This window comes from Carassius auratus, chromosome 2 (assembly GCF_003368295.1).
Source record: "Carassius auratus strain Wakin chromosome 2, ASM336829v1, whole genome shotgun sequence".
Taxonomy (NCBI): domain Eukaryota; kingdom Metazoa; phylum Chordata; class Actinopteri; order Cypriniformes; family Cyprinidae; genus Carassius; species Carassius auratus.
The window spans coordinates 23,777,208-23,796,511 of record NC_039244.1 but is presented as its reverse complement, the minus strand read 5'-3'; the positions used below and the strand labels follow the sequence as shown (position 1 = coordinate 23,796,511).

The 19,304-nt window shown below is 36.1% G+C and overlaps 2 protein-coding genes across 3 annotated transcripts; one reads left to right on the top strand and one right to left on the bottom strand.

Annotated features, from left to right (window-relative positions):
• Positions 1 to 268: 268 nt before the first annotated feature.
• LOC113037696 (activin receptor type-1-like) lies at positions 269 to 9,669 on the bottom strand. 2 transcript variants are annotated; one of them, XM_026195028.1, is made up of 11 exons: positions 9,517 to 9,669; positions 8,305 to 8,380; positions 7,660 to 7,739; positions 6,436 to 6,687; positions 5,955 to 6,169; positions 4,883 to 4,982; positions 4,594 to 4,740; positions 4,205 to 4,480; positions 3,484 to 3,681; positions 3,212 to 3,342; positions 269 to 3,016 (listed from the first exon to the last, which is right to left on the bottom strand). In XM_026195028.1, the coding sequence occupies exons 3-11, from the start codon at positions 7,724 to 7,726 to the stop codon at positions 2,882 to 2,884; spliced, it is 1,521 nt and encodes a 506-aa protein (XP_026050813.1). In that variant the 5' UTR covers positions 7,727 to 7,739; positions 8,305 to 8,380; positions 9,517 to 9,669; the 3' UTR covers positions 269 to 2,881. The 2 variants fall into 2 exon arrangements, with proteins under 2 accessions (XP_026050813.1, XP_026050822.1); XM_026195037.1 differs by lacking the exon at positions 8,305 to 8,380 and having other exon boundaries at positions 9,517 to 9,633.
• Positions 9,670 to 10,710: 1,041 nt separating this feature from the next.
• On the top strand, positions 10,711 to 19,091 carry LOC113037694 (otolith matrix protein 1). The gene is made up of 9 exons (XM_026195014.1): positions 10,711 to 11,672; positions 13,049 to 13,185; positions 13,391 to 13,493; positions 13,624 to 13,809; positions 14,031 to 14,205; positions 14,898 to 14,965; positions 15,366 to 15,550; positions 17,432 to 17,603; positions 18,497 to 19,091. The coding sequence occupies exons 1-9, from the start codon at positions 11,594 to 11,596 to the stop codon at positions 18,505 to 18,507; spliced, it is 1,116 nt and encodes a 371-aa protein (XP_026050799.1). The 5' UTR covers positions 10,711 to 11,593; the 3' UTR covers positions 18,508 to 19,091.
• Positions 19,092 to 19,304: the final 213 nt, after the last annotated feature.

Genomic DNA, 19,304 nt, shown 5'->3' with positions numbered 1-19,304 from the left:
TTCCAGTCATTATTAAATGAAAGAACTAGGTTTTTTTCTTTGTAGCGTATTTTCTAGGTTTGATAACTTGAAAAGTAAACTTGAAAGTAAAGTAATTCGTAATCGGATTCCTTTTAAACGCAGTAATCACAAATTTAATTACAATTTTACAGAATTAGTAATTTGTAGTGGATTACTTTTTTTTTTTTAGTAACTTACCCATCACTGCTCTCCTTAAAGCAAACAAAACAAGTCCTTTAACTAAATGAAATTACCCAATACCCTCATATTATACAGACAATGTTATTTCTTTATTTAGGGATATGACAAACAAGCATGGACAATTGATGAAAATATACATAGTTATCAAATGCGTACCACAGCGATTTAGGCTAAGGCAAAAACATGGTTGAGATGATGTGTGTGTTATGATTTAAATTTGGTTGATTTTGAAGAAAACACAAAGAATTGCTGCCTCTTTGAACATTCATAAAAACAGTAGCTTAACCATTTTTTATTTGGAAAGAACTACCCGTTGAAAGGCGTACAGTTAGGAATTGACATTATTCTTGGAATTGTGTTTCATGATGCATTGAAACTATTGAGCCACATCAAAAGAAGACCATCTCAAATTTTGAAGAATTGAATAAGCACTGAATTCTTCAAATAAAAGCCCAGCAACATTTTTTTTTTGGAATTTGTCTAATGTTCCTCACTAACAAATAATTGTTCAATCCATTGAGACAATAAAATATTCTCATTAACAATGGCTGTTAACCCCCGCCCCATCACATACAAAGAATTCAGAAAGGATCCGCCTATCATGCTAAATGAAAAACAAATATTGTTCCTTTCTAACAGAAAACATACATCTGGAAGAATGCAGTGGAACTACATTGAAGCTCATTTCAGATGACAATTACTAAAGCGGTCTACTACTGATCTTGTGTCTGTCGATTACCATTTATGTTCTCATTAGCTTCAGCAGATGTGCTACGAGCTCTGAAAGCACTGGTTATCAGACAGATGCTGCAGACCTCCTGTAAACATCACCACAGATAAGCAGGACATTTCCCAGCAGACTCAGACAATGGGGAACCTTTCCGAAGGCTTCATTTAGCTCATCTCCCTGTACAGGAAAACCCAAGACAGATGCATGATAATCCACAACCCAATTCTAGAAATCTACTGCTAAAAACAAGCATTTTCACAGCATGGGAAACCTTTTGTTAAGCACAAGGACGTGACAGAAAAACCATTCCACTGTTGTTACGAGTGAAAAGAGCTGATTTTTTTTGTGTTTAATTCATAACTGTGTCTTGCATTTATATTCCAGTAACATCATACATAGGGTTTCTTCATTATATTCACAGTTCATAATGCAACAATTCCTGTAGTCTAATTCCTTACACTGTTCCCATGTAGAACACAAATATGTAAAAGTAAAAAATTTGGAAGAGCAAAAGTGACCAGTGGCGAGCGGTATGCAGCCGTCTCATGTAGTGTCTCATGACAACATCAACAAATTCTTAATAAAGCGTCACACAACTCAACCCAAACCAAAAGCAACGTACACAAACCATTTCGACTTGGGACATAATGATAGTGTTTTTTTCTTTGTAAAACTCAAAGCCAATATTAGAGTGATGCTGAACTTTCAAATAGTCTAAAATGTTTAAAATGTACAAATCTTCAGCATTCTCTTGGTTCATGGTGAATGTTGAAAACTAATTCAAAAGCGTGAAGGTAAACAAATATGCCAATTCACAAAACCAGAGACCGTTTATGACTAGCTCTGTTAGTGTGTTGACAAGTCACCTTGAACACTAATAAGTAGGGTTTTCTATATAACTTTAGCATATAATTCAGGCCCTACTTGGACAGCGGCTGATTGTCAGTGAAGAAACATCAAGTACGCATGCCGGTGAGGGCAAAGAGAAAGACAAACTGCTACAAAAAAAAGCACTACGATGTGCTACAATGGCTTTTATCAGGCAGGCATAGAGGCAACAGGTCAGAAAGGCCTTATGTCAAAGGAAGCCCTCATAGGGTGCTCTGAGCTTGACAAGACTGGGAGTAAAGGGAAAGTAAATTCTGTCCCCATTTACTTATCCTTATGGTGTTCCATAATCCATATGACCATGTTTCTTTCACTTTCAGGGAGTTCGTCAGTCCCTGGTCACTAAATGCACTCACTGTATGGAAAAAGAGCAGCATGAACATTCTTTAAAGGCTGATCACACATTTTTCAATTTTTGGTGAACTCTCTAAACAGGCGTATTAAAGAAACCAGTCTGTAGCTCTCTACTGTACATAGTGGCATTTTGTAACCAAAGAGCTTTATAACACAAGTCCACTATAGCAAATTCAAAAAACGGACTGATTTTTGGCCTATTTATCTACAAGGACCTTTGAAAAGCTCAAAAACATCTGATTTCTAAAAGCAAGTGACGTTACAGCTATAAAGTTCTTCGGGTTGTCATGCGCGCACACACACACACACGGGTACTGATTGCATTTCAGCGTGTTCCTGTCCTCTTCGTTTTCCCAAAAAGTACAAATATTAAACATTTGCCAGTGGTTAAATAGACAACGTGATGGCGCTAAAAATAACTCCATGAGGGAAGGTTCAATTCAAGGCTTGTCAGACCTTATCCATATTTTTCTGCTTTATGCTGTTTCTGGAGGGGAAGTGGGAGTCCCGCCGGGTTCAGTGGGAAAAATAATCCATAAAAGTAATTCTCTAGAAAAGGTTTTTAGGTCAATGGAGATGAAGAACAAAGCAAATGAACAGCATGTTAGAGTTGGGACAGATGCCAGCGCTTGAATCCAATGGTCTGGTTATACACAGTGTCTGTATAATGAGCGGGCGAGCGGTCAGTAGTTCTGCGGCTCTCTCTCCTCAGCAGTCGGTTTTGCCCTTCTCCAGTGAGCTGTGGATCTTATCCAGAGTCTTTTTGATGCGCAGGGCAGTGAGTCGAGCCGAGGGGTTCTGGTACCAGCACTCTTTCATCAGCTTCACCAGAGCAGACAGGGTCTGTGACCACACAGAAACACACAGACGTTAGTTTTCAGATCACAGTTATCGTTTATGTTAGCACGATTTGCAAGATTCCGATTTTGAGCACAAAGAGGCTGTGAAAGCTGGAATTGCAAAAATGCAAACACAGTTCTGGCTTTTAGCTTTTAAATACGTTTACAGGGATACAGAGAGTGTTTCATCAGTACTTACGGGATCTGAAAACCAGCGGTTGGGAATGAACGGCCTTTGTTGCTCCACACAAACCACTTTCCTCATCTCATCAAAGCTGGGGTCATTAGGCACTAGGTCATAGAAAGGCGGCTTGTATTCCTCTACAATTCCTACATGATCACATTTTTTATAAAAAAAAAAAAAGTGTCATTGAAAATTTAATTGGAGAACATTCTGATCTATACTGTCCTTAAATACTTATAAAATATAGAAAAGGCTTTGCAAATCTGACTAGAATCCAGGTAGCTGACCGTTACTGATGGTCCTGCGAGCGATCTCCCACAGCACCAACCCAAAGGCCCAGATGTCCACCCTCTTATAGGCATCGAAACAGTCCGTCTGAATGGTCTCATCCAGAACCTCCGGTGCCATATAGCGCTTGGTTCCCACTTTAGGATTATTCCCCACATCTAGCTGATTGTCAGACTGCGTGTGTGTTACTGCCAGACCTACAAAGAGACACAAGCAGATGAAGAGCAGAAGTGTAAAATCACCTGATTGTCTTTATTATCATCATACACTACCGTGCAAAAATTTGGGCTCAGTAAAAAAATATATATATTTAAAGAAATTAATATATTTACTTGGTAACACTTTAGAATAATGGTCCATTGGTTAATGTTAGTTAACTACTTTAGTTAACAATCTAAGCAAGAACAATCCTTCTACAGCATTTATTAATCTTAATGTTAATTTCATAATTTACTAATGCATTATTCAAATCAAATGTAGTGCTTGTTAACATTAGTTAATGCACTGTGAATTAGCATGAACTAACAATGAATAACTGTATCTTCATTAACAAAGTTGAAAAAATACATTAATAAATGTAGTGTTCATTTATTCATGTTAATTAATAAATTAACTAACATTAACTAATACACCATTATTCTAAAGTTTAACCCTTTAATTAATATTCATTACATTCACAGGGTCACTTATGATTTAAAAAAAGGGCATGCAAGAAATTACCCAGGTCAGCGATGCAGCACTGCAGATCTTTCTTCACCAGGATGTTCTTGCTCTTCAGGTCTCTGTGAGCGATGGCCGGTTTGCCCTCAGTGCCAAAGATCTCCGTGTGCAGGTGCACCAGCCCGCTGGCTACTGACGCCGCCATGTGCAGCCCATCTGCCATTTCCACGGCAACACGCTGCAGGTAGTCATAGAGAGAGCCGTTTTCGTGGTAATGTGTGATGAGCCACAGCTGAGTGCTAGAGTTTCGGGAGGTCATATCAGAAGCCATGAATCCTGCAAAGAAAAGAGTTTAAAATAACATCACCCACACTGTATTGAGCTATTTTTTGTTGTTGTTCTAGCATTAAAGATGCTATTATATGAGATAACAAAGATGTCCGACTCACCTAATATATTTTCATGTCGCAGTAGAACAGTGTTGTATATTTCTGTCTCTCTAAACCATGACTTCTCATCTCTGGAGGAGAAGATCTTCACAGCTACATTCTCTCCTTGCCACTGACCTCTCCACACTTCCCCATACCGTCCCTTACCTGAGAACACAGGACACAGAGAAATTCTAGCATGTACATCAAGATTTAATTAATCATGTAATGTGTTGTAAAAGCTGTGAAACATCATAGTCAAAGTGTCATAGTCTAATATGTACTCAGGTCATGCTATGATTTGTCGTACCAACACACTCTACCAGGCTGATCTGCCGTGCTACCGTCCTCTGCACCAGGAAGGGCAGTCCTGAACCACTGCCTGATGTGCAGGAGTGATCCATCAGATCCTAGAAAACAACAAGACTAATGAGGCACTATCTAACGGTTAAAGACTGAAAACGGAATAAATTCAGCTAAACTACTGCAGCATTCAAAAGTGTGGGGTGAGTGAGATTCTTCTGTTTTTGAAAAAATGTATACTTTTGTTCAGCAATGAAGCGCTTAATTGTTAAAAAGTGACAGTAAATACATTTACACTGTTAAAATCATGACAATCATGAAAACAATTACGGAAACTAGGGCTGCACGGTGTGTCGTTTAAGCATCGATATCGCGATATACGAATCCACGATAGTCACATCGCAGGATGTGCGATGTAGGCTGTCGTAGTTGATCCGTTATTCATTAACTGTACGTGCCAGCTGCTCCCCGGCCCTTGACGAATGTGATTCGCGGAGAGCGCACGCGCGTGAGAGAGAGAGAGAGCGAACTTCAAACAACACGAGCGCTTTCTTGTTCTCTCTCCCTCGCGCATATTAATCAATTGACACGATGGTGTCTATGTTTAAACCATTTAAAATGAGAATAATCTGCTGCTCACCCCATTTTTGTTTGTGAGAAATTTTTTTATTAAATTTCATATCGCAATACATATATAGCAGAAAAATTAAATATCGCAATGTCATTTTTTCCCAATATCGTCTAGCCCTAATGGAAAAAATTATCATTTTTAAACCACACCTGGTTTAAAATTGATAATAAGAAATGTTTCTCAAGCATCGAATCAGCATTTTAGAATGATTTCTGAAGTATCATGTGACACTGAAGACTGAAGTTGTGATGCTGGAAATTCAGTTTTGCTGTCACAGGAATAAATTACATTTTAAAACATTGAAATAGACTTTTTGTGATTGTAATAGTATTTCATAATATTTTTAAAGTAGCAGGCTTGGTGAGCACTTATGAAAATTCTTCTGACAAAAAAGAAAGAAAGAAAAAAAATCACCTGAAAGTTTTAGTAAACTATAGAAATGAAATACCGCAAGTGTGCTGTCTCCGACATTAGATGAAATGAGCCCGTCAATGGCCCCCTGCTCAGTGTCGAACTCATGCAGTCTTTCCAGACGCCCATGATGGAGTCTACGGCACACCAGCAAAGCCAGCACAGACAGCAATCCCAGAACCACAAACGGCCCCAACACAAAGAAAACCAGCATCTCCTCACGGTAATGCACAGCTGCCTCTCCTTCTGGACCTTTTCAGAGACACAAATCCCATCAATGTGTTTAACTATTAAATTATAAAAGTATAAATAAATAATAAGATAAAATAATAATTGAGCTCAAAGATGGCCCAATGATTTTTGGATGACAGTTTTTGGTATATAAAGCGGTTGAATTTTTTTTTAATAATGAAACTAGTATAATATAATATATTTTTAATGTTACTAAAATGTCACAAAAATGTCTTAAATTATAAAACAACATTTTGAACAACTTTGTAAAGAATGGATGGACTTACTTGTCAGCAGAAGTCGAAGAAGGGTCTCTTTGGAGACGTTGGCATTGCACATGTGCTGGGAGCAGCATTCTACGACATGACTAGCAGAGGCTGTTGCGGAGCAGGTCATGCGCTTGCTCTCCGACCCGATAAGACAGCCACGTTTAAACGTTGTCACATCGTTGCTAATGATAACAGAGGTGTAACACTGGTCTCCAGTGCACTGCTGCTCATTACAATCACTGCCGACACACATGCAGTCAATGGAGACATCTGGAGAGAGAGAGTTAAATCATAAATGAAGGAAAAAGGGACCCAGTCTGTATCCATTTATCAGTTGTCACCAGCTGCAAAAACTCTGGGAACAATGAAATTAATTTAGGAAGAGCAGCATGACGCCACACCGCACAGACGAGACTCTCTGCCTGATAACTGAGACTGTTTTCTTCCCTTCTCCCTGCCTTCATTTCCTGTGACAATGAACTATGTCGACTTTACAAATTGACTACACAGAATAAAGGCCAGAGAGCATCAGTGACACAGATCAATTAACCCAGCATTCATGTTTTATGCCCTCCGTGAGACACGCTAACAGCCTGAGGAGAGTGGATAACGAAACCTAATGAAAGTACAAATACGGCTAGGTACACCAATCCTACAGAGTTGTGGCTAGATGTTTTAACTACGACTTATTGGTTAATGCCACTATAGTCTCAGGCATGCTATTTCCAGATGCCAAAGTGAAACATATATTATCAGTTCACCCTTAAATGGATAATACATCCAAAAATGCTCATCAACCCTGCATTTATTTGATAAAATATATAGTAAAACCAGTAATATTTGAAATATTATTAAAATTAAGGAATTGTAGCATTTTAATATATCTGAAAACTTGACATAGCAAAGCTGAATGTACAGTATTCATTACTGATTTGATTCTCAAAAAATATTTAATATTACAATTTAAAAAGTTCTCCTTATATTTTTGGAAAGTTCAAAAGATTGTTTACTGTAATCAATTTAATTTATGCTTAAGTATTAATTTTTTAAAATAAGAAATTATCCCTTAAGGATTACTCACATCACATAAAATAAATGAATAAAAATAAATAATAATAATTATTATTCATGATGATAATAATAATAATAAAACTACAAAAATAAAAGTTAAATGTAATAAGAAAAATTTAAGAGGAAAAAAAATATATCAGAAAAACTGATTTACGTTTTCCAGCTCTTTACCTTTAGCTGATGTCTGTAAGAATTGAAGCAGGAATAGGACGATGATTCGGGTACTGCAATGCCCCATTTGGTTCACTGCACTGTAAGGAAAGCAAGGTGTTACAAATTCACATTTAAACCAAGAAACACCACAAATCACCTGCTTAGTTTCAAGTTCTACAGAACAGTAGGCAAGAATCAATTATCAATAAGAAAACAGAACCAAAAAGATGACAGATCATTTCTTTTTTTTTTTGAGAATGCAGCAGTGCTCTGCCTCTCTCACATGAAACAAATATATCCACACACACAGTGTGTGTGTCAGACGGGGCCGTCTCCGTGGCAACCGTGGTGAGAGAGATGCCCATTATGGAGCAACATCAAAGAGAGTGGAAGAGCACTTTAGGAAAGACAGAAAGGAACAAGCATTTTGGGTGTGTAGGACTCACCATTACTTTGTAATATTAATATTACATTACTATGTCATAAAGGACACAATTCAGAAGGACATCATGATTAATTATAGAATGGGAGTTTTTCGAAAACTGACTTTTAAATGATGTAGCATCATTTTATCCAATGTCTCTTCAATCCTGACTACCAAAAAAAAAAAAATCAAAATGTCCAAAATGCAATTTTACACAAGAGCGTCAAGGGCGGTCTTACTTGTATAACTTCTCAGGTGACTCTCAGTACAGCCTTTCAGTATGTGCACAGCCAGACTCTGTCTACCCATTGGATCCTAAAAAAGATGGAAACCAAAGCAGAATGCTAAACTTTGCCTTTCTCATGGTCATTTCTTCAGGAAGGAGTGAGTGACAGGATAAGAGGGGTGACTGGAAGTCTCCACACACTGATAGTCAGAGAGCTGGAAATTACTAATGGCTTGATTCCCTTTTGCTGCTCACCATATTAACACAAGCTTTTTTTTTTCTTTTCTTTTTTGAAATGCAAAGGATCCCTAAAAATACCCCTATTTTGCATTTATATGAATTATTTATTTTGTTTTCGTTAATTTTATCATGAGCATTTCAGTTAGTTTCATTTGATTCATAAAATTTATTTTATTATTACACAAATAATTAGTATGAATTTCACTACTTATTTTGCTTAACAGACAGCAGCACATTGTGTGTCGATGTTTATGACAAAACTTTAAATGGTTATGATTCTGAAAAATACACTTTACAAAATGTTCTAATTTTTAATCTGGATCCTGTTACATAGCGTTCATATAATTTTATACACAGGTTACAATTTTCTAGCAAGCAAAATAGTCTAGCATTACTGGAAAAAAGTACACACACACAGTATATATATATATATATATATATATATATATATATATATATATATATATATATATATACATACACTTTTTTTCCAGACCTGGATATTTCCAGGTTTTTAGTGACCATGGGAACCTTTTCAGTGAAGATCAGAGAGCCTTTATTGATATGATCTAAAGGCAACCAAACAATCAAAATGACTGACATGCAATGAATCACACACAGAGCTGTTAATAATAGAGACTTGTTTTAAACCAGCAGATTATTTAGATTAGTCTCTTGTGCTCAAGAAGGTGGCTGACAAACACTACAGATGATCTGCTTTAACAGACAAGTGCCTGCAATGTAATCACATCGCCAACAGCAACTATCCAAACACAGACAACAAAAACAAAACAACAAAAATATAAAATAACACGCAAAAACCTAATCTGTCGACATATCATAATAATGTCTGCATTATAACTTTTGTCTAAGTTAATAATCGGCCTGTATGCAGTAGGTGTGCTAACTGTGCTAACAACGGCTATTATTTAACTCGTCGCTTTTATTTCCAACAAATCAAGGTGACATTAAAGATCGCTTTTACCTTTAGCTGCGATGTAGATTCATGTTTGTGTTAATGTTCCGTGTTTTCACTGTTTTATTCGAAGTCGTGTGTTAGACGCCGACAGACTGTCTGCCGCCACCCAGAGAGACTGAAAAGACTGCGCCGTGACGTCACCATAAACAAGCGACGCGCGAGAGCATTGTGGGATACCGCAGGTCCGCCGAAACTTTGATTATTTTGTAACGACACATTTCTATCTCAGACAACCTCTCATGGCTCAACCTCATGAAGCAAATAATTTTGCTTGTCAAACAATTGCACAGAGCTTATTGATCACTATTCTATATTCAAAGGAATAGTTCAATCAAAACTGAAAATTTGCTGAAAATTTACTAGCCCCCAGGATTCCAAGATGTAGCCTAGATGAATTTGTTTTGTAGTTGGAACAGCGTTATTACATATTATGGACTTTATTTTGACGAGAAGCAATGGTTTAAAGCTTAAAAACCTCAATGATGGATTTGTTCATTAGAAAACACACAGCTTTTACATGACAAGATGTTAATTAAGGGACTGGAAATATGCTGGATGTTTATATCAGCTGTTTGGACTCTCATTCTGACGGCACCCATTTACTGCAGAGGATCCACTGGTGAGCAAATGATGTGATACTAAATTTCTAAAAAATCTGTTCCGATGTGGAAACAAATGCATTTTGAATGGCCTGATGGTGTATGAATAAAAAAGATCATTTTAATTTTCCAGTGAACTATTCCTTTAAGACGAATCTCAAAGATCAATATTATAGCAAAATAAAATGCTGATCAGTACAAATCTGCTACACACAACCCTAAAACACACTTGACTGCATCAACCTTGAGAAAATTATATAAAACCTGGTCTTACAACACCTCTACATTTACAATTGTAGGTAATGTTCATCAGTTCAATGTAGGCTACTGTATCAATTTACCTGAAAGAATATGATAATTTATATTACTATTTACAAACTGTTAAGAGGCACACACACATAGCTGCTTAAAGAAAGCAAAATGTCCTTGGCATGATAGGAGTAAATGAGCTAGTGGCCTGACAGTTTTTTGTTCTAAAATAGCTTGTTGATTAATGGCCATGTCATTTTCTATATGGGGAAAAAAGGATGGGGAGTCAGGGGCTCCGAAGGGCTGGGAGATAAGGCGTCTGATAGCCCTCAAGTGACTAGCCACAATTCCTTTCCACTCAATATCATAGATTTTTCATGTATAATCAAAGGAGTGCAATTTTGGGGGCATTTATGGCACAGAGGTCAATGTTGTGTGGAACACAATTGCACCTCTGGGGGAAATGCACTCTTGCGTTTTTTCCTTTGCTTGCAACAACTTGAAAAACATGTTACTCAGCAAAGAGTCTGATTTACAGATAAAATATTGAACCAGTTACCATTTTTTAAAGTCTTTTTACTGCTTTGAAAAATCCTTTATAGGTTTGTTTTTGGCTCTGAAATCATGTCCTCTATCTCGTAGATTACTCGTGTCTCCTTAAATAAAGCATTGATTATGGGGAAGGTGATATGAAAATTAGGATGCAGAGGAGGTATCAAGCGGCCTATATGCTTCCTCAATTGTATAGTGGCACAAAAGAATCTCCTGTTGCCCCTTCATCCATATCTCCAATCAAACCTGGCTTGTTTAGTACCTTTGTTTTAATCATGAGGGGCTTTAGGGGCTGTCCACAAAAAAGCTATTGTATCTTACTTAATTATAACCTCAGAAATGATCTGACCTGTCCGGTGCCTGGTGCAGTGAAGTGTGCAAAAGTTTGCATGCCATGAGGTCCCACTGGATAAGAAAAAGAAACACTAGATGCCCATCGTGATCGGATAAGTGGAAAATAACCTAACAATGTTACATCTGAGAAGAAAAAGAAAAAAGGCGGAGAAACTTCGGTAAAGACCTAATGGAAAGTTTTTCCCTCCCCTCTTGGTTTCTGAGACTTCTGGGTACCCTAAAAAGGTAGCAATATGAGCCCCAGCGGTTTTTTCTTTTTCTTTACTTTACTTCCCATACCACCTCTGTGAGTCTGAGCCCATTCGGAAGGTTTCTGTTCAAAAGTCAGCATGGATCATCCAGGAGGACGCCTTGCTGTGGTTCTGTTCCTACTGGTTCTGGTTTCTATGTCCACCGAAAACAACATTAGTAAGTACTGTATTTAGTACTGTTTTTATCTTATTATGACATTGCCTATTTATAAAATAAAATGTTCTTGTTTGGATTGGGTTTCTGCACTTTAGTAATATGATATCCGAGTTAACTTGGGGAACTTTATATAGCAGTAAGATTAATCAAAAGTTTGAACAATTGAACAGTTGAACAATCTGAATTTATGTTTCTCATCTTTTAATCTAAACGTTTATGCTTAAATGCTTGGCCTAACCTGATTTTACCAAGTGAGACATGTTCCTGGGACAACATCGTTGTTGACCCTGGAACAACATTGTGATTAACCAATCAGATTTGAAGAACCAGTTTATAGATTTTGTGAAGTTTATGCTTAAAATCAGTGTTTGGTGCTTGTACATCAGTGCCATTCATCTATCATTTCCTCTGATTTTAGGGATTACTCATGGTTAAGGTTAGGTTTAGGTGTAGGGATATGGTTAAGAATATATTTTTGGAGTAAAATGTTGTTCCAGGGTCAACAAAATATGTTGACCTAGGAACACATCGGACTTGGCAAAATCAGGACGTGCTAAATGCTTGACAGTATTTTAATAGGTAAATATGAATTGTGCCTGCCAATGGATTTCAGTTCAGTATTATTTTACTTCATTTATTATTTTAACTGTTATTTTATTTTGTAAATTTTGTTTAATTTAATTTAATTTAATTTGTGACCCTGGACCATAAAACCAATTTTTATTGAATAAATAAGCTTTCCATTGATTTATGGTTTGTCAACTTAATGAGGCAATTGCAATAAGACAATATTTGGCCGAGATACAACTATTCGAAAAATTGTGGAATCTGAGGGTGCAAAAAAAAAAAAATCTAAATACTGAGAAAATCGCATTTTCCAATGCATCCAATGCATTTCCAATCCAATGCATATTACTAATCAAAAATCTTGTTTTTTATATATTTACGGTAGGAAATGTACAAAATATCTTCATGGAACATGATCTTTACTTAATATCCTAATGATTTTTGGCATGTAAGAGATATTAACAATTTTGACCCATACAAAATATTTTTTTGGCTATTGCTAAAAATATACCCCAGAACTTAAGACTGTTTTGTAGTCCAGGGTCTATAATTTAATTTAAATTAATTGCAAAAGAAGATCCAGCATACATGAGAACTCATTCAGTACCGTTTGCATTGCAATTGCCTCATTAAGTTGATTAGAAGTGACGTCTTTGAAGAATCTAAAATATAAAATAGATTTTTTTTTTTTTTTTACTTTTTTGGTTTACTTTACTATTATTTTAAAATGAAAACAGTCAGGTGAAAGCAAGCTTTCTGACTGCCATTCTAGTGGCAAAAACTTTAAGTTAAGTTGATTTGTTTTGCAGTCAGATGGTGCACAGTGTCTGATGCTGAAGAGCAGAAGTGTCTGGATCTAGCTGGGAACGTCACAGCCAGGAACATCCGCGGACAACTCCTTTGTGTGAGGGGCCAAAGTCCCACTGACTGCATGAAGCAAATTAAGGTTGTAGGAAATTGCTTCCCAAGAAGCAAATCAAATAAGATATGGTGCTTGAAAATGACTAATATTACAAGTTTCATATATTTTTGCTCCTCCTTTTTGCTTTTCTTGCATTCCTTTAACTTCTCAACTGATTATTCAGTCTTACAAAATGTTTGGGAAATGTCTCAGTTTATGGTTTAGTATAACTTGTCTGTGATGTAAACAGAATGGCACTGCAGATGCCTCCACTATGTATGCGGATGAGATCTACACAGCTGGGTTTTGCTATGGCTTAGATGTGGCTGTGGGAGAGTCTTATAACGGTGTGGGTGAGTATGTTTAAACTATTAAAAGCATTAAAGCACCAGTCAGAGATCTGATAAAAAATTATTTTTAGTCAAAGAGCTTGACATCAATGCATGTTCACGTGACTTTACCGATGTTTTGTGTCTGACACAGATGGCATTAATTATTACGTGGTTGCACTGGCACGGACATCATCCAGTGATCTGTCACTTCTGGAGATGCATGAACGCAGCTCCTGTCACCCAGGGATGCGGACAACAGTGGGCTGGACCGTCCCCATCGGCTTCCTGGTCAACACATCGCAGATCAGCGTGGATGAGCAGTGCAACTTTCCCCATGGTGAGACGCTACCATGCTGTATTTCACTGTGTATAGTAGTTACTGATATTATTTGATAGATTACAAAGCTCTCAACATCTAGTTTAATTATCGGTGACATACTTACAAAGTAATGCTTTCATTTTTTTATATAAGTAAAATATAAAATGCTAATTGAGAATGTAATTGCACCCTTTGGCAGCAATTTAAAAAAGCTATATCCGTCTCCCTATGGTTTCCAGCGGTAGGAGATTTCTTTGGATACAGCTGTGTCCCTGGAGTGAAGGACCCAGAACATGATCCCAAAGGAAATAACCCAAGGAACCTGTGTGAGGCCTGCATTGGGGATGATAATGACCACCACATCTGTGTCAATAACCCTCGGGAACGGCACTTCGGGGAGGCTGGAGCTCTTAGGTGCTGTATGATCAAAGACGCGAGATAATGCATATGTTCTAGTGGAACCATTATTCAAAATATGAAAATGCTTTTTGTAGCAAGAATAATGGATTGCGTAATGTATTAATAATATAAAATTATATATATATATATATATATATATATATATATGTATATGTATAATATTACCACACCTTTTAAAAGTTTGGGGTGAGTATGGTTTATTGAAAAGTGTTTGAGAGAACATGTACCTAGGCTCCATTAATTTAATCAAAAACAGTTATACTGTGAAATATTATTACAGTTTAAAACAACTGTTTTCTATTTCAATATATTTTATGTTTTCCCTTTTTTTTCTGTAATGGCAAAGCTCATTTTCCAGCAGCCATTACTCCAGTTTAAAGATGCGTAAGAAATCATGCTAATATGCTGATTTAGGGCTTAGGAAACTTTTCGTCTCATTATTAGAAAATGAAAATGGTGGGGCTGCTTAATTAAGAATGGAAAGTGTATTTGGAATAGTTGTTTTCTTCATGATTTTTTTTTATGAACACCAAGAACTTCTGTTACAAACGTTTTTACTGTTACTTTTGATTCATTCGATGCATCCTTGTGCAATAAAATGATACATTTCTTTAAAAAGCTACTAATTCCAAACTTTTAAGTGGTAGTGTATATATTTGATATCTATCATTATTTAAAACATACAGGTGTGTGGCCGAGAATCTCGGGGATGTTGCTTTTGTTAAGCACACTACAGTCTTCGACAACATACAGGGTAAGTAATGCAGGCTGTAAGAAGAGCTAGTTAAACAGGAGGGCAAAAATGCCCAGATGCAGTAAGAATTTCAAGTTCTTATTAAGTTTTTTAAGGGACTGAAGGAGGACAATTGTTGCCTTTACTTTATGATCTGTATCATGTTTCACTGGCTGACAGACACAGGGGGGCAGCATTTCCCAACAATGCATCTCTTTGTGTGCTTGATGGGATCTGTGAAACCCTTATTTAGTCTCAGCAAACCCTGTTAGCCAAGTTCATGGATTATGGATGCTAGTTTACTCGAGATATATAGATTATATTTAAAAGTTTCATCCGGACAAATGTTACATCATGCCTTATGTTTTAGAACTTGTCGCTGTCTGTAAGAAATCTTTGTCTGGCTTATTATTCATGTAAGGTAAGAACCAGGAGTCCTGGGCGTTGGACCTGGAGCTGGAAGACTTGAAGCTCTTGTGTCCTGACGGGAGAGAAGCTAACCTGTTCCAACACGAGAGCTGCCACCTGGCTGTCGTGCCAACCAATGCTGTGGTAGTGCGTTTGGAGGACAAATGCCGCGTTTACAAGTTCTTGGAACGTGTACAGGTCAGGGGAGACGGCCACACAGTCACACATTGGAGTCCAAAAGTTTGAGAACGGGCAGAAAATCCAGGATATGTTTTTGCACATAAAAAAAAATAAAATAAAACTGAGAAGGAATAATGTGAAATAGGGTATGACAATACATTGTGTCACAATATATCACAATACAAAAATTTAATATGTATAGTACTGTAGATAGTGACAATATGTATCATGTATAATTCTCCCAAAAATGAGAGATTTATTAATATTAATAAAAAAAACACACAAAGTGTCAAATATAGTAAATTAGAAAGTTCATATATTCACTCTACCTTTTTATTCATTATTATTAATTGATTAAAATATATGATTTAATACTGTATTGCAAGTATAAGTGTCTAATGTAGAATAATGCATATTTCTATTCTGGTTAATTAACAGCTCTTTTTGCTAACTGTTCATCATAAGAATTAGAGATTTATATATATATATTAAAAAAAATATTTTGGCTTTGTTTAAAGTATTGTGAGAGTATCTTATGGAGAGATCAGTATTGAGTATCATGACATGAATGAATTGTTACTCCCATAATGTGAAATGAAGAAAGTATTTAATATTCTGCACTATTTTTAGACACTATTTCTAGGTCTTGGCAATTAAATGCTTTTAATAAAAAATTTCATTCAAATTGAAATGTTTTAAATTTTTAACTGAGAATTTTTTTTATTAAATCAGAAACATGTAAGGATGCAATGATTCACTCAACTCACAATGTGATATGATTCACGATACAATTATTATTATTATTATTTTTTTTTTTTACAAAATGAGATTTAAGGCAAATGATAAATTAAAAAGTTTACTTTTATTATTGCTTGGCCGAAATGCTGCACATTTCTTTTTGAAGTTGAAATATGTAATTAACAAAACTAAATTCAAATGTTTAATTTCAAATCAAATAATTAAATATTACAAATAAAATAAATATATTCATATAATTAAACTAAGAATTTTCCTGTGTGTTTTGATTTTAGCTTTGTGAAACCTTTTTTGTGAAAGAAAATTCCATCTAGACTTTTCTAAAACAGTCAGTTCCTCTCAGAGATACATTCATATAAACCCCAAACTGTATCACGATTCGTTTAATATCCGAACCCATTTGAATTGTCACATATTTATATCGATTTGCAACTGACTTGGGGTGCATCGTTACATCCCTAAAAAAAGGTTTCAGACTTTTGGAGCCCATTGTGCCGCACACACACACAAAAATGCCACAGATTATATAATGACATTTATACTGCCAGAGTTACACTGTCTGTGGATATCAGGTTTGATTCACATTTTTATTATATTATCCGTGAAATAATATAAAATCTGTGAATAGACAAAACCTGAAATCCTTTTTGTTCAATTCAGAGCATGAAATTTCTCATTGGAAGTGTTGTTCCTGCACGTTAGCGGTCAATGGTATGATTATACGAGCCCTGCCAAAACCTATATTAACAGTGGTATCTCTGAATGTCTCGAGCATTACACAGATTACATCAGGCTGACCTACGCGTTCAATGCATCCATCCTGAGCCCTGTGGTGATCATTGATTTCCACAAGACACCGTCTCACGTTACAGTGTGTCATTAGGGGAGGATGACACTACAGTGAGCTCTGTTATGAAAGCAGGACTAGCACACACACATATTGAGCAAAGCACCGTGCAAAATATGAGCAAAAATTGCCAAAAATATTTAATATTCGCAAATGAAACAACTATACATCTTTCAAACTAACACCCACTCTCAGCCCTTTTCTCTTTTATTTGCTTCTCTGCAAGTATTCCCTAAATTCTGCTTGATTGTATTTTCTCTTTTTCTTATTTTGTTTTACACGTTTCTGTCTTCTAGAACGCATTTGCTAATGCTACTGAAGGATTCTCTCTATTCAGCTCGGTGAATTATGGGCAACCTGATGTGCTGTTCAGCGACTCCACCAAAAAGCTGCTGCGTGTTATGGGGACCTACACGTCCTGGTTGGGGCCCAGTTACACCACCATGCTGAAGGCTTTTGAGTGTGAAGGTACAGTGGAGCAGGGCTGTTATGCAGTTACTGTATTATGCAAACTTCAATATTGTAAATGTTTTCTACAGGGTATTATATTCTCATATCATTCATTTTTTTCATTAAGGGGTCTGCTTATAACATTAGTGAATGTGCATACAAAAATATTTAAATGACCATTAAAGGCACATTTCCAAATAATGAACAATAACCATTTAACTTTGTTACTGTACCTTTAAGACCAACAAAATATCTTCCAAAGGTTTAAATGGTCTTTTTTTCAGATTGAGGTTTTGAGTTCTGAAAGCATATTTACAAGGCATGTTATGCACCGGTGCATCTTGTTTTTTTTCTTATATTATTTTGGATGGATGCATGAAAAGGAACAACTAAAACTTTATATTTTCTTTACATATACATTACAGATACAGAAACAGTACCATTCATATTTATTTATTTTTGAAAGAAATTAGTACTTTTATATAGCATGGATGCATTAAATAGATTTCTAAAGATCATGTGTCATTGAAAACTGGAGTAATGAGTCCGCCATCACAGGAATAAATTACATTTTAAAATATACTGAAAAGGAAAACGGTTACTTTAAATTGTAAATGACTGATTTCACTGTCTTTTTGATCAAATAAATGTAGTCTTGATGAGCATAAGAGACTTCTTTTAAAAACTTATTTTGAAAAAAATCGAACCGACCCCAAATTTTTGTGCAGTTTTTCAAAATGGTCAACAATGACACTGGACCTACAGATAGTTTTTGCATATTACATTAGTTTATTTTTTCAGTAATTTTTCATAATGTGATTGAAGTTGTCTATATACAGTAGCAGAAATTGTGTAAAGATCCCTTGCATTGCACGGCTGAATTAACTCCTGTCCTCTGTCTCTCACTACAGGTTTGTGTTAATCTGATGAGGAAAGAGGAAACTATAGATCTCCCCTCCATCCTTCTCACACTAACTCTAAAGCACTCTCTATTAAGTGTATTACTCTCGTATATGGGCTGAAAGCCAACTGTCGCCTTTACTTTGTAGTACTATTACTGTTCTGTTCTCACAGTGTTCGTATGGCTCCATATATCACATATCACCTCTTTGGGTCTTTGCCACTAAAGCTAGGTACTTGCCATGGGAAAAATACAAAAATAAACTTGAAAATGTCTAATCTTCTATGCAAAAAAGCATTGCAGGGGAACACACAGCAAACCATGATGGGATTCTGCCTTGACCATTGTTAATAAATCCAAATAAATTCATTACAAACCAACCAAGGGATGCAAAATACACATTCTGCCCTTCAGAGCCAAAGCATACTTTATGCAAGTACATGTAAAAGTTTAAAGGCGGACAGACTTATGGTTGGTTGTGACATAACAGGTGCTTTAAAGGTGCTGTATCCTGACCCTCCAGGATAACATATATTACCAAACTTGAACTTCAGTGTAAATAGTCATGTCACTCTTAGATTTATAGAACCTTCTCTTATTAATAAAAATCTTTGTTGACAAACATTTGCAATCCTCATTTTTATATTTTAGCCAACATCAACTCTATAACTTAAATGAACTTATCGAATAGGCTATATAAACGCTGATGCGTATACACCAGTGTGTGAATGCTAATGTATTATTAATGACAATAGCGTCTCTTATGAATTCATAATGAGCTGTCCATGACATTGCTAATGAACATTAGTAATTGAGAT

Coding starts and splice junctions, on each gene's coding strand:
- LOC113037696 (XM_026195028.1), bottom strand. CDS start 7,726: ATGGGGCATTGCAGTACCCGAATCATCGTCCTATTCCTGCTTCAATTC. Junction 4,481..4,593: donor GCGACATGAAAATATATTAG/GTGAGTCGGACA, acceptor TTTTCTTTGCAG/GATTCATGGCTTCTGATATG. Junction 3,017..3,211: donor ACCGCTGGTTTTCAGATCCC/GTAAGTACTGAT, acceptor GTGTGGTCACAG/ACCCTGTCTGCTCTGGTGAA.
- LOC113037694 (XM_026195014.1), top strand. CDS start 11,594: ATGGATCATCCAGGAGGACGCCTTGCTGTGGTTCTGTTCCTACTGGTT. Junction 14,206..14,897: donor GGGGAGGCTGGAGCTCTTAG/GTGCTGTATGAT, acceptor TAAAACATACAG/GTGTGTGGCCGAGAATCTCG. Junction 15,551..17,431: donor AGTTCTTGGAACGTGTACAG/GTCAGGGGAGAC, acceptor TCTGTCTTCTAG/AACGCATTTGCTAATGCTAC.